Source organism: Helicoverpa zea, chromosome 9 (assembly GCF_022581195.2).
Source record: "Helicoverpa zea isolate HzStark_Cry1AcR chromosome 9, ilHelZeax1.1, whole genome shotgun sequence".
Taxonomy (NCBI): Eukaryota; Metazoa; Arthropoda; class Insecta; order Lepidoptera; family Noctuidae; genus Helicoverpa; species Helicoverpa zea.
The window spans coordinates 4,836,224-4,849,362 of record NC_061460.1 but is presented as its reverse complement, the minus strand read 5'-3'; the positions used below and the strand labels follow the sequence as shown (position 1 = coordinate 4,849,362).

The window sequence follows — 13,139 nt, the reverse complement described above, 5'->3', positions numbered from 1 at the left end:
TTACCAACTTTGACAAAATTCTACCTAAAGGCAATTACAAAACTATTATTTGGTAAAATCATTTATTTTATTTACATCAAATGTTAATAGCTAATTCTTTTAATACTATCTACCACTTCTTTTTACTACCCTTCTGCTTTAAATTGCCTAAACTCTGTGCTCTCTGCAACTCAGCTTGTTGTTCCGCCTCTACCGTCTTATCAGTCATCATATCGAGTAATATTTCGAACTTTAATCTTAGCATATTATTTTCTTCTTCTAATCTCTCTAACTCATTCTTGAGCCTAATGTTCTCTTTGTGGGCGGCGCCAGCTTTGCCAGAAGCTGTAAAATGGTTACAGGGTTTTATTTGTAAAGTTGAGTGTACCTATGTTTGGAATTCGTAATATAATTTTCGATGGATAATGTATGGGTAATCAGAGGAACACTGAATATTCAGAATCTTTTAGGGGGATGCAATGGTTTTGTGATTATATCAGCAATCACTTAGGAACCCCATGATGAAAATTTTGTTGTTTGAATGTAAATAAAATCAATATTATTTTCATGGATTTATATCAACATTTACCTGGAATCCACTGTCCTTCTTCAAAAGATATTTCAAAGTCCCCTAACTTTAATTTCAACGGGCCGACGTCAAGCGATAATTCCTTCGAGGCATAATCGCTGCCCAACTCCTTTTTGAGCACAGAAGTATCTTGTTTTCTCACCGGAATAGTTTTTGGTGAGAATTTATTGCTGAACAGTGGCATTTTCTTTCACATTGAAATATATCTGAACCTGTCATAACATAAACGGTTGCCTAGCAACGCAAATACAAACAAACTTTTTGGCATAGATTAAAGCTGGAACCATAACCATATCTAGGTATTATTACCACAGATTACAAGCTAATTATTACGTGTCGAACTACGTGCACCCTGCACATAACCAACACGCCTGTTTTACGTATGTAGGTAGCAATTTCAAATACCGCCGCGAATAATCTCATTTATAATCAATATGTGCATGGAGGAGTATAATCACGTAGACATAATCGCCTTTTAAGTTAATTGTTATAAAATACGTTATTGTTTGCTGTTACTGGTGCTATATTTATTTCTTGATATCAAAGAAAAGGGAACGTGGAACTTACTGGAAACATAACTGAAACAACATAATAAGGATTAAATACTGTTTATTCGAGAAAAATAAAAACGTTTTTTTTTTACAAAAATACGCAAACAAAATAAGTATAAATAATACAGAACAGTTGTAAAACATTAATAAATAATGGAATTCTTAAAAATTATTCGTAAGTGAATAGGTTATTGCTTGTTCTTATTGTACACGTATGCAGTGTAAAAGCTGCATTATTATGTTTTCAGTCTAATTAACATCACAGCAGGAATGATTAGAATTAGGGATCCGATGGTGTACGTGATCATTGCGCCTGAACACCAGTATACTGCAACAAAATAACATTATCTATTATAACATTTATGGATATATTATAATGAAGATCTCCTAACGCGCGTATCTTTGAGTCAATGAGTGAACATTTTGTCATAACGAGTGCCTCTTGGTTGTAGGAGTCACATTCAATCTGTGGGTCTCGGTTGTCTTTGGCAGTCGTTATGGGTAGTCAGATGCCAGAAAGTCGGACCAGCACCTAGGTAGCCCCATAGGGCATCGGATTACCCAGGTAACTGTGTTGAAGAGGTCAGTCAGAAAGGCAGTTGTTTTATGTAAAAGACTGATACTCAGGTGATTTCGATTACCTAACCCGGAAGCCGACCTAGATCTAGACTTCTCCCAACTTTGTTGGACAGATGATGAAGCCTATTTTTTACCCCGAAAAACAAGATCGCTATGCTAATGATGATCTCATTAATTGTTGTATCCTATATGAAAATATCGATAGCGGTAGTAAATTCCACTACCATGATTAGGCACTACAAAGTAGATAAGATGATAACATGTATCGATAGCTCTATTAAATTATGAATCGAAATAATAAGGTCAAGTGTTGGTATGGTGGCATTTTATCTTTCACAGATAAATCGAATCTTGAATACCAAGATAAATAATCCACGTAAATAAAAAAAAAAAACGCTAAGTTAATAGGAAATAGCTGAAAACTCAGTCTACTTGAATAATTGTTTACTTTTCGGTCTCAAAAGCTTGTTATTTGTTAGTGAAGAAACCTACTCAGCAAAAATGATTTTATTGAATGCATCATTTATTTCGGTAAACGATTAACTGTCTTTCCTTTGATGGCTATGTGATGAAAGGGTCCGTCCTGCTGCGTACGGGGTATATAGTTGTAGTTTTATGAACCTATGCCTTCCACATGAATCACTCTACCCTATAGTGACAATCGCATGAAAACTTTTGTTGTTTAGACGGTTCAAAATATTTGAAATATAGACAAAATACGAATATTCAGTTTGTTTGTAGTTTAACCTGATTGTACATACCTGATGACGCGAGCAAAGGTCCAGCGGCTCTGGCGAGCGCTCCGAGCGACCGCAGCGTCCCGAGCACTGCGCCGCGAGCCTCCTCCGGCGCCTTGCCGGCCGCCATTGACGTCATGCACGACACCGCGAATGCAGTTGCTGAGGAATGATAATGAGCTCTAAGTATATCGGTCTAAGGTTCAATTTACAAGGGAAATCGCGATTATTAGTAGCGAGTTGGATCCTCAGCACTGCGCCGCGAGAGTCCGCTTGCTGAGGAACGATTGTGAGCTCTAAGTACATAGGTCTAAGGTTCAATTTATAAGGGTCAGGAAAGCGCGGTTAGACGTATAGAAATTCGACCGGGTACGGGTAAGGTACGGATCTGCTCACGGCAAGTTTTTCGTGCAAATGTGACTGAACTGTGGTAAATATCGACGTACTGGGACTACACCTTACAAAAATGTACACCTTGAAGAGCATGCAACATTTCCCAACTAAACATTATACTCACACAACGCAAACAAAACAAGTCCAATCCAGAGCCAGTAAATAGGCGCAAGTAGTGGGGAGTGCGGCATTGCTGCAAACGCCACGCTCAGGAACGAAGCTGGGGTTAAAGCTAATGCACCACGGGCCGCCACTTCAGCCCCACGAGCGCCGAGCCTGCGGGCCGCACCGCCTTGTAACACTGCCATTATGAGACCTGAAAAACGAATTAGATGATGATTACAAGTTATAACTAAGTTTTTATAATAAAAATATAATGGCATCCAAATCCGATGTCAGCCACGGCGGTTGCTCATATAAGAAGATCAGCCAGCTCCGCGAGATATATAGTGTTAAAGAATTTGTTCAGACACAGGTGCACTAACTATTCCTTCACTCTCATAGCCGACATGACCGGAGAGAGATCAGGCGCAGGACATAAGACATTTACTTTACTCAAATCGAAAATATGTTACGAGAACGTACTTAATTAATTACGTAATACCGGCTATTTTGTTGTTTTTGTGGTAAACAACCATTTGAGATTGGGATAAGTAATATAAAATAACATAAAAGGCACTTACCCATAACTAAGAACATTTTGCCTTGTTGCATGGCAGTGTACTGGAAGGTGTGATGCGTTAAGAATGTAAGGGTGAACTCAAGTCCCGAGTATATAAATAAATATAGAAAATAGATCAGTCCCAACTTCGATAATACTGTACTTTGATGATGCGATAGGTTTTTAACAGCAGTAAACCTTAGTAGATGCCAAGGGGAGACGAAATCCACTGATTTGGAAAGAGTGAACGATAAAGGTGCTCTTTTGTCCTGAAAAATATTTTGTGGTAAGCAGAAAGAATTTTATAAAAACAAAAATAACTAAATACTTAAGGTATCTATATTTTGACTTACTTTCGTCAGTGTTTCTGGAATGAATAATAAAACTAGAAGTATGTTGGCAAGAGATAGAATTAGGGCATAGAGTGCGGGGCGCTCTCCCCACCCGCCTGAAGATGGGTCACTGTTCTTGGCAAACCATGCACCAGTGACAGGACCAACGATAAATCCGATGGAAAACGCCAAACCTACCAGGGCCTGAAAAAAATACAATTATAGTAAATAATTTCGGATTCCCAGTTTATTGGTAATGGTGAAAAAAACTTCTTCCATCGCCCATTCTATTTTTTATGTGGCGCATTTATCTTTTCTCTTCAATATAAGCTTCGATCTCATGACACCAATATATTTTTTAATTACTCTAAGAATAAATTCAAGCAATAACTTTGACTTGCGTAAATATTCGCGTTACACACACCGACTTACCGTATAAACAGGTGCAACATATTTTAACAACTGTATTTTAATTAAGAACACATTGCCATTATTTAAGCGAATAGATAATACAAATTATTTAAATATTCTTACCATTCCTTTGGCCCTGGTTTTCTCATTTGATGCATCAGTGACTACGGCCATACTTAAGCTCACATTAGCTTTGCTTAGGCCTCCAATGAATCTAGCAAGCACAAAAATGCTAAATGTACTAGCACAACTCCATAGTCCGTGAGATATTGTTATTCCCATCTAGAAAAGAAAATTAAAAAATCAGACATTTCATTATTTTCTTATCTTCATTCCAATTTTCGAAGTGAATATTGTATTCTAATTATAATAGTATGTATGTAACCAATTCTCTTCGTATTTTTTATCATTACTTATATTATAAATGCGAAAGTAACTCAGTCTGTCAATCTGACGAGTTTCAGTCCAAACCCTCTGAACTTATTTTAATGAATTTGGTACACAGATTGTCTAGAGACTTTTTTAGCGTGAGAAAGGACATTATTTTTATCTGGGTGAGGGCAGTAGTTCCTTTGAGACAGAGGTGGTTCAAGAAAACTGGATTTAGATTTTTTATTTCAGTCTTCAATCTATATTGTTATATTGTTGCTAATAATGAAAGAATTGTTTGACAACAAAAGTGAAAGATAACAGAAACCTGTTTGTTAATGAATACTCTATCCATATCAGTGTGTGAATGCTAAGTATGAATTTTATCCATTCCTGTGTACCAACGTTTAAATAAACTGCATTGACGCACATTATTTGATGGTCATATCGCTGCATGCCACTAATTTGTTATTTTGATTGCTACACCAATTACCTATAGCACTATAATCTTACATAGATAAATAATAGATAATCAAAGCTAAAAAATAGATATAAATTATGCTGAACACATAATTGAGGATATTACATGATGTTTCATGAAGGAAATACATTTTCTATTCATAGCCTTGATGTACTACTTTCAGGAAACTTGATGAATTCAATAAAAGTGGGGGTTTTCATTTACTTGGCCACTTATGTTTTCTTAATACGTATGTATGCATATATTTTTTTATGTATTATGTTAAATGCAATTGAACAATACAAGATTATAATTTTTGTAGAAGTTTTTTATCAAGTCTATAGGTTTTTTTTTATTATCTTAGATATTGACATCAATAGATTTTATCATGATTCAATACTGACAGCATCTCTAGTTAGAGCAAGATTTGATATAGCAACATGAGTTTGTTAGACAGATTCTTTAAAACATATTTTATATGAAAGCTAAAAACCTTATAAGGGTTTATTTATTATTTCTACTTACTAGTTTTATTCACAGAGGATAATAAGCATTATGGAGTAGATATTTCTTATTGGATATGATGAGTCAAAAAAGGTTTCTAAGAAATTTAATATTGATAATAAAAGTTTGTTGAACTTTTAAGCTTATAAACACAGCCATAAAATAAACAAGTTTTATTCTATTGAAGTAGCTTAATACTAAAGTTTAATATAGAAACTTACCAAACAAATTAGAAGCATAGGCTTCCTTCCATATGCATCTGAAAGGCTTCCCACTATTGGACTAGTCAGAAATTGGAGGAAGCTATACATTGATCCAAGTGCTCCTCCAAATAGAACCGACGCGAATTGATCAGGAGCTCCTGTAATTTTCTGAAAACCTTGTACTCCTCTCAATAAGGATGCATACAGACTATTCCCTTTGCCTTCTTCTCTGTTATAATAGTCCAGCAGCGACGGCAGAAGAGGAAGAATCATCGTGAAGGCCAATAAATCTAGAAGTAATGACACGAAAACTAGTCCAATAGTTTTCGTATTTCCTTTCGTGTTTTTACTCTCATTTTTAATCTCGTCAACTTTATCCACTCCATTAGTAATTCTTTTTCTAAGTTCTCCATTTCCCTGGTTCATCTAAAATAAATTTTACAGCAAAATTAACACAGAAACTGCCTATAGTAAATTTAAATTAAAGTACTTGAAAAATATAAAGTAATTGAATATACTAAACGCTACACACCATTTTTCATTTATTATAAAAAGGTACACGACAGGTAATAAGTTTTATCGAATAGCAACAAGCCATCGAGTTAAATAACAATTTCGGTGTGCGGGGAAGATTCGTAAACTTTCACTTTTCTGAACAAGTTGTTGACACATACATTATAATCCACCAATATAAAGTTGTAACCAGTAGACATATTCAATTAAATTATCTAAAAGCATTTCAATATTAGTCGTTTATACTAACATCAAATCATCAAAATAATGTCATAGTTGACATTGACATTTGGTCAAATTTGATGTCACATTGCCTACAGTGCGTCTAGTATAACATCTGAATTGATTTATTCGTTTCAGTTTAGTTTTGGGTATTGTTTTTACTGTGTTTTATGTATAAAACAGGTTCTCTTTTATGCACTGACCGCAAGAGCAGTCTTTTTATTTCCTATTTTTCTTTTTGTGAAAAATGTAAAGGAATTAACGAGATGAAAAACCGAGGTTCCAAGGTTGATTTTATACACATGTTTTTTTTAACAATTCCGATCGACGCCATTTTGCGAAGACGTATTTTTGCTTTGGCTTGAATAAACTCTGCAGATATTATTAAGCTTTGGAAGTAGAGAATAATCAGAAAATATGGGCGAAGATAAAGGTAAGTTATTTTGACCATATTCCTTACGTTATTTTTAAGCTCTCTAAGCTATATTAATTGTATTTCCTTGGTCACAGACCGCCGACGCAGGTCTCGTTCAAGGGAGAGGCGGCGTTCTAGATCTCGTTCTAGAGAACGTCGTGAGAAGCCAGCGAGAAGAAGTAGATCTAGGTCTCAGAGTAAAAGGTCCCGCAGACGCAAGCCTTCTCTTTACTGGGATGTCCCGCCGCCAGGCTTCGAGCATATCACGCCGCTGCAGTATAAAGCCATGCAAGCGGCAGGACAAATACCAGCAAACATCGTCGCAGACACACCGCAAGCAGCTGTACCCGTCGTAGGGTCCACTATCACTCGTCAAGCCCGACGTCTGTATGTCGGCAACATACCTTTCGGCGTCACAGAAGAGGAAACAATGGAGTTCTTCAACCAACAGATGCATCTTTCGGGTTTGGCTCAAGCCGCAGGAAATCCTGTGTTGGCTTGCCAAATCAATTTGGACAAAAACTTTGCATTCCTTGAATTTAGATCTATAGATGAGACTACACAGGCCATGGCTTTTGATGGAATCAACTTCAAAGGGCAGAGCTTGAAGATTCGACGGCCACACGACTACCAGCCCATGCCTGGCACTGAAAATCCAGCTATTAATGTGCCAGGTAAGACTTGTTATGTACAAAATATTATAAATTATAAATCTGGTTACACCTTTCATGAGAATTGTTTACAAAGTGAAAATACCATGAAATAACCCATCTGATTATATTTGAATATGTTGAATATGATTCTGAAATATGTAATACCTAAAAAGTAAATAATTAAAAATTCTAAATGATGTATTCAGATTGTACTTAGATTGTAACTTATTATTTTTTTTTCAGCTGGTGTGATTAGCACAGTAGTTCCAGACTCTCCACACAAAATATTCATTGGGGGTTTGCCCAACTATCTTAATGAGGATCAAGTAAGTTGTTGCAATATTGTAATTAGAGTTAAATATTTATTTATGTGTCACATTGATTCATTACAATAATGCTTGCTAACCTGGATTAGCCCTTTAAATCAATGTTTCACATATATTACATTACTGTGAAAAATATGTATATTTTTCCTCATGATAATATTTGAGCAAAGGCTGATATTTGTAAACGTTAAGTAGAATTTTTTGCAAAAGCTGTAGAAGCAACTTATTCTAGTTAGCTTTTGCTTTGCTTATGTTTATGTATATCAGCCTTTTGATTAATATTACACTCAATGCATTAAAAAATATTACATGACATCATAAATTCCTGAGTGTTTAAAATTAAATAAATAATAAATAAATAAAATAAATTGTTTATTACTTCTCTTTGAACATCATTTTACAATATTTTGCTAATTCTAAAAAGTGCTGATGTATAATTTGCCCGAACTAGGTAAAAACCTGTGTCTCGGGCGTAAAAGTGCTTATTATAATATTTATAGCTAATTAACAATTAACTATGAAAGCACAATATATTCATAGATTCATACTGATTATACAAAATTATGTTTTGCAGGTCTATACTGCGTCTGCCTCTTGTATTCTTATTCTTACACACAGATTCTTAGGATTTCTCAAGTGTACTAAATCAACACCACCCATCTCTCCTTTATTTTTTTTTGAACCCAATCATTTTTAGCGCTTTAGGTCTATAAACATGAAGCATGTTTATTATTTCAATATCACTTTGGTGTAATGAAAACTAAAAGCAAACTTACGTAAGTCATTCATAGCAATAATATCGAGCAAGCTACCATGTATATTGCACACATGAGTGTAGATGTTCCCATTAGGAGATAGTATTAGGTGCCGCAGCCATTTCAGGGCGAGATTCAACAGTTGACAGGGCTACGGTGGAGCCAGCAGTGAGCCGCGTTATGTTTTGGTCAGTTTCAGGTATTTTCAGGTACCCTTGCGGGGATGAGCGTGCGCTTCACGCTCGATATATTCTGAAACAACTCACTGATATAGTTTGCTTTCTGCCCCTCCCTAGCTTAGATTTGGCACATTCGCGGCCCGCGTGTCACTGTTGTCTCTCATTCTCACCTATACGTCTTGTACTTGAATGAGACGTCGGCACTTCAAGGCAAGTCTCCTCCATTCACATCTGATTCTAACATGCGGCTAGACACAGGTCAGATAACATTCATTTAAATATTTGCTGCCTTCTGCAAAGCAAATGTATCGGGAACACTAAAAAATTGTGTGTAATGAATGTACAAATGCATAATAGACCAATCATGTACCTAAATATCTATTCAGTGTAAAGAAAACTTTGTTCAAACAACTCGCTTTCTAATTGAACTTTGTGTGAAACAGGTAAAAGAACTGCTGATGTCATTTGGACAACTTCGAGCTTTCAATTTGGTGAAGGACTCATCAACTGGACTGAGCAAAGGCTATGCATTTGCTGAATATGTTGATATCTCAATGACTGATCAGGTATGTGATAAAACAACACTCTCATTCCAAATATCCTTAATAAAATTTCATTACTAATCTTTATTACATATTTTGTCAGGCTATTGCAGGTCTAAATGGAATGCAGCTGGGTGACAAGAAGTTGATTGTTCAACGTGCCAGCATTGGAGCAAAGAATTCTACCTTAGGTATGAAAAATTTACGAAGCTTATTCCAAAATTTACCATTTTTAACACTAGATAAATCATGAATTTTTAATTATTTTTGTAGCAATGACGGGTGCGGCGCCAGTGCAGCTGCAAGTGGCAGGCTTGACGTTGGCGGGAGCCGGGCCGCCCACGGAGGTGCTGTGTCTCCTCAACATGGTCACACCAGACGAGCTCCGCGACGAAGAGGAATATGAAGACATTCTCGAAGATATTAAGTTCGTCTTATTTATATCTAAATGTCTTCATCAATCAACTAACTAAAGCTTATATAACCTTACCTCATGATATGATCGTCATTTAAATTTTGCTCAAAATTCTGGTTAGAAGATCAAGAGTCTAGAAATTACATATGTATTGATAGACTAGACTAGAATACAAAAATGTTGCGTCTTTTTTATTTACAGAGAGGAATGCAACAAGTATGGTTGTGTACGCAGTATAGAGATCCCAAGACCTATAGAGGGAGTTGAAGTACCTGGATGTGGAAAAGTATGATCAATATATAAATAAAAAAAAATATATAATGTTATTTATATACATACGTCCAATGAATTAACTTACGTTTTGTTTGTTTCCAGGTGTTTGTCGAATTTAACAGTATTGCTGATTGTCAAAAGGCTCAGCAAACCCTAACCGGTCGCAAATTCAGCAACCGTGTTGTCGTCACTTCTTACTTTGACCCTGACAAATATCATCGCAGAGAATTTTAATTTTTAATTTTAACTTGTCAAGTAATTCCCTTGTCTAATAAAATACAATCTCAAAAATGACTATGAACTATCATTAAGATGAAAATGAACTTCATATAACCATTGAACTCGATTGTATAATTAAAAGATACAAATAAATTATAATAATATCTTATAAGTTTTTATTATTTTAACAAAACACATCTAAATCATGACATCAGAACAAATCGTCTGCAAATAATATAATTATAAAATAACAATTAAACTAAATTAGGTGGAATACATGGTTATCTTTAAAAAGTCTATTCTAGTCATTAGCTATGACAAGAACAGAACAATTTCTTACAGTCTGAAAATGAATTTGCTGTGCAGCTGTAGAGAGAGTAGAGGTACTTGAAATGTCTTTGTCTTAGATATTACTTTCATAAAATTCAAAACAAAGAATTATATCGTTCGTTTCGACTTTTCATGGCTCGAGGTTCGGAACTTAATATTTAAAAAAATATAAACTAGATTTAGTATGCAGCTTAAACATCCTGCTGCATAGCTGGTTGGTACGTGTTCAAAGATCCCGTCTCCGAAGAAAGAACAATTTTCCTCATGACCACGTATAATACACCACCAATGAGCAGCATGCCGATACCAGCCATCAGACTGATTGCCCAGGCAGGAACAGCATTACCACCTGAAATTATGAACAGATCTAATTAATTAACAAATAAATACTTATATCTTGTTACAACTTGGCCCAACGAAAAAAATAATCTGTAGTAAGAATTCTGAACCCAAAACAACAACTATAACTTACGATAGTAAGTACGCGTCATAACACGACGTCCTCGGAGAATTTTTCGCCTGGCTTCGGTTTCTTGAGTCAATGTACTCAAAATAACTGAAAGAAAACAAACATGCGTGAGAGATCATTTACAAGACTAATTGGGTAAATCATGTCACTTTCAAATGTGCTGCTGAATAGATTTTGATGACACTATTAAAAGATAGATAGGCTACATTTATTTTTATACATTAGCAGGGTGCAGGGAATCGGTTCACTTGGGACGACGGGATCAAGTTTATAATAAAAGTAGAGGATCCCTACTTTGTAGTTTTCTGTGATTCTACTCAAAACGAGTTTATTGTTTGTTTGTAAAGCACCAATCTCCGGAACGCTTGTCTTGGCAATAATCTACCTACCCACCTATGTATTTGAATTTTGATACGAGCCAATGTGTAAGCTCGGATAGTCCATTTGTGTGAAAGTCGTCTGTGTACTTCGTAGACTAGGCACACGTGCATCTCCAAAACATTGGTAAGAATAATGTTTACCAATACTATAGTGCGAATTCATTGTGACAATTAAAGGATTTTAAACGGTTAGGCACCTACTCTTAATCTTTGTCTTACCGTGAAGCCCCTGGAGGTACTTGCGACTGATAATTATATATATACTGATTAAATAAAAAAATATGTAAGGATTTTACTCAATATACATGTAAATACCTATATAAGTAGTTGGGTATATCTTCATTAAAATAGTTACTTGGGTTAACTACAACTAAGGTAGAGGAAAAACCTTTAGGGCAAACATAGATTTGCACAACTAGTGATAACAAAGAAGTAGCTATACCTGTTGTCGTTTTTACTATTGTACGGTCATTATTTGAACAAAAACACTGTACTCACCCAGGATAACGGCAAAATAAAACCACAGGGACCTTTTTTGCGCCATTTTAACGGTTTATCCTGTAATTAGGACACTAACTGTAAATTAAACAACTCGCAATAAAGCGTTGCTGATGACACACTAAAACATTGGAACATAGGTGTGTTCTCGGCACAGGTTCTTATCAGGCTTAGATAAGATAGTGCGATTCTGATTAGTAATGCGAGGTACATACACACACAAACAATCTTATGCTGAAAACGCCTGCTAAAAGTGTGAGTCAAAACGGATGTTCATCACTATTTCCTAAAATTGCTACCAGTAAGAATGCGAAGACGGATAATAGATAAGTACCTAATGTAGTGAGGTTGGTTGGTAGGCCTAGGAAGCTGACCGAGAATCTTTAATCTGGTTAATTGAAATGTCTGTATTTACTAATTTTTCGAACTTGTAATGATGAAGGGAGATTGATAAAGGACATACCTTGTGTATGAAAGCCGCACTCCGTAATTGGGGGGGACGGAGTCACCAATAGGGGCATGGGCGTAGCCAGCTTTGGGCTCAGGGTGGGGCAGCAGTCAACCTAACCCCCGGGGGAGGGCGGGGGCCCTCCGATTTTTTGTATCTTGAGCCGTTAATCTCAAACTTGTTAATCTCTTAATTTGAGAGGTTTATATTTTCAGGTACAGAAAATAAACAATCACACACAGGACAAAAGCTAAAAGTAAGGGCATATAGTTTCTGAATGCGCGAGCGAAGCGAGCGCGAAATTTTTATCGGACTTAAACCAAATGTTACGTAAAATTTAGCCCAAACGTACTTAACTTTTTGTTTGTTGACAAATGCAAAAATAAGGGCATATAGTTTCTGAATACGCGAGCGAAGCGAGCGTGAAATTTTTATCGGACTTAAATCAAATATTACGTAAAATTTAGCCCAAACGTACTTAACTTTTTGTTTCTTGACAAATACGAAAATAATATAGTTTCTGAATACGCGAGCGAAGCGAGCGCGAAATTTTAATAAATTTTTTAAGACTCAAAACCAAAAACTACGTAAAATGTCGCCCAAATATACATTTTCATGAATAGGACTAGGTACGACACACCCGATTTAAGTCCATACGAAAACCCCCTCGTTCGCATAGATAAGTCGATAAAAATAAAGTTAGATAACGTATAGCAACGTCGCGCAGCTAAGCT

At 35.8% G+C, this 13,139-nt stretch overlaps 3 protein-coding genes across 4 annotated transcripts; 1 reads left to right on the top strand and 2 right to left on the bottom strand.

The window, feature by feature from the left end:
- Positions 1–48: 48 nt before the first annotated feature.
- On the bottom strand, positions 49–6,521 carry LOC124633345 (major facilitator superfamily domain-containing protein 10). Of its 2 annotated transcripts, none has more exons than XM_047168535.1 (8): positions 6,301–6,521; positions 5,787–6,194; positions 4,356–4,514; positions 3,843–4,025; positions 3,512–3,758; positions 2,953–3,144; positions 2,460–2,597; positions 49–324 (listed from the first exon to the last, which is right to left on the bottom strand). In XM_047168535.1, the coding sequence occupies exons 1-8, from the start codon at positions 6,301–6,303 to the stop codon at positions 110–112; spliced, it is 1,545 nt and encodes a 514-aa protein (XP_047024491.1). In that variant the 5' UTR covers positions 6,304–6,521; the 3' UTR covers positions 49–109. The 2 variants fall into 2 exon arrangements, with proteins under 2 accessions (XP_047024491.1, XP_047024490.1); XM_047168534.1 differs by lacking the exon at positions 49–324 and adding an exon at positions 1,161–1,447 and having other exon boundaries at positions 6,301–6,518.
- A 256-nt stretch (positions 6,522–6,777) lies between these two features.
- Positions 6,778–10,449, top strand: LOC124633346 (splicing factor U2AF 50 kDa subunit). Its single transcript, XM_047168537.1, has 8 exons — positions 6,778–6,936; positions 7,014–7,592; positions 7,815–7,897; positions 9,275–9,397; positions 9,477–9,564; positions 9,647–9,800; positions 9,990–10,074; positions 10,164–10,449. Exons 1-8 carry the CDS (start codon positions 6,921–6,923, stop codon positions 10,293–10,295), a joined length of 1,260 nt encoding a protein of 419 aa, XP_047024493.1. The 5' UTR covers positions 6,778–6,920; the 3' UTR covers positions 10,296–10,449.
- On the bottom strand, positions 10,430–12,208 carry LOC124633351. Its single transcript, XM_047168542.1, has 3 exons — positions 11,958–12,208; positions 11,083–11,166; positions 10,430–10,959 (listed from the first exon to the last, which is right to left on the bottom strand). Exons 1-3 carry the CDS (start codon positions 12,001–12,003, stop codon positions 10,802–10,804), a joined length of 288 nt encoding a protein of 95 aa, XP_047024498.1. The 5' UTR covers positions 12,004–12,208; the 3' UTR covers positions 10,430–10,801.
- Between the last annotated feature and the right edge of the window lie 931 nt (positions 12,209–13,139).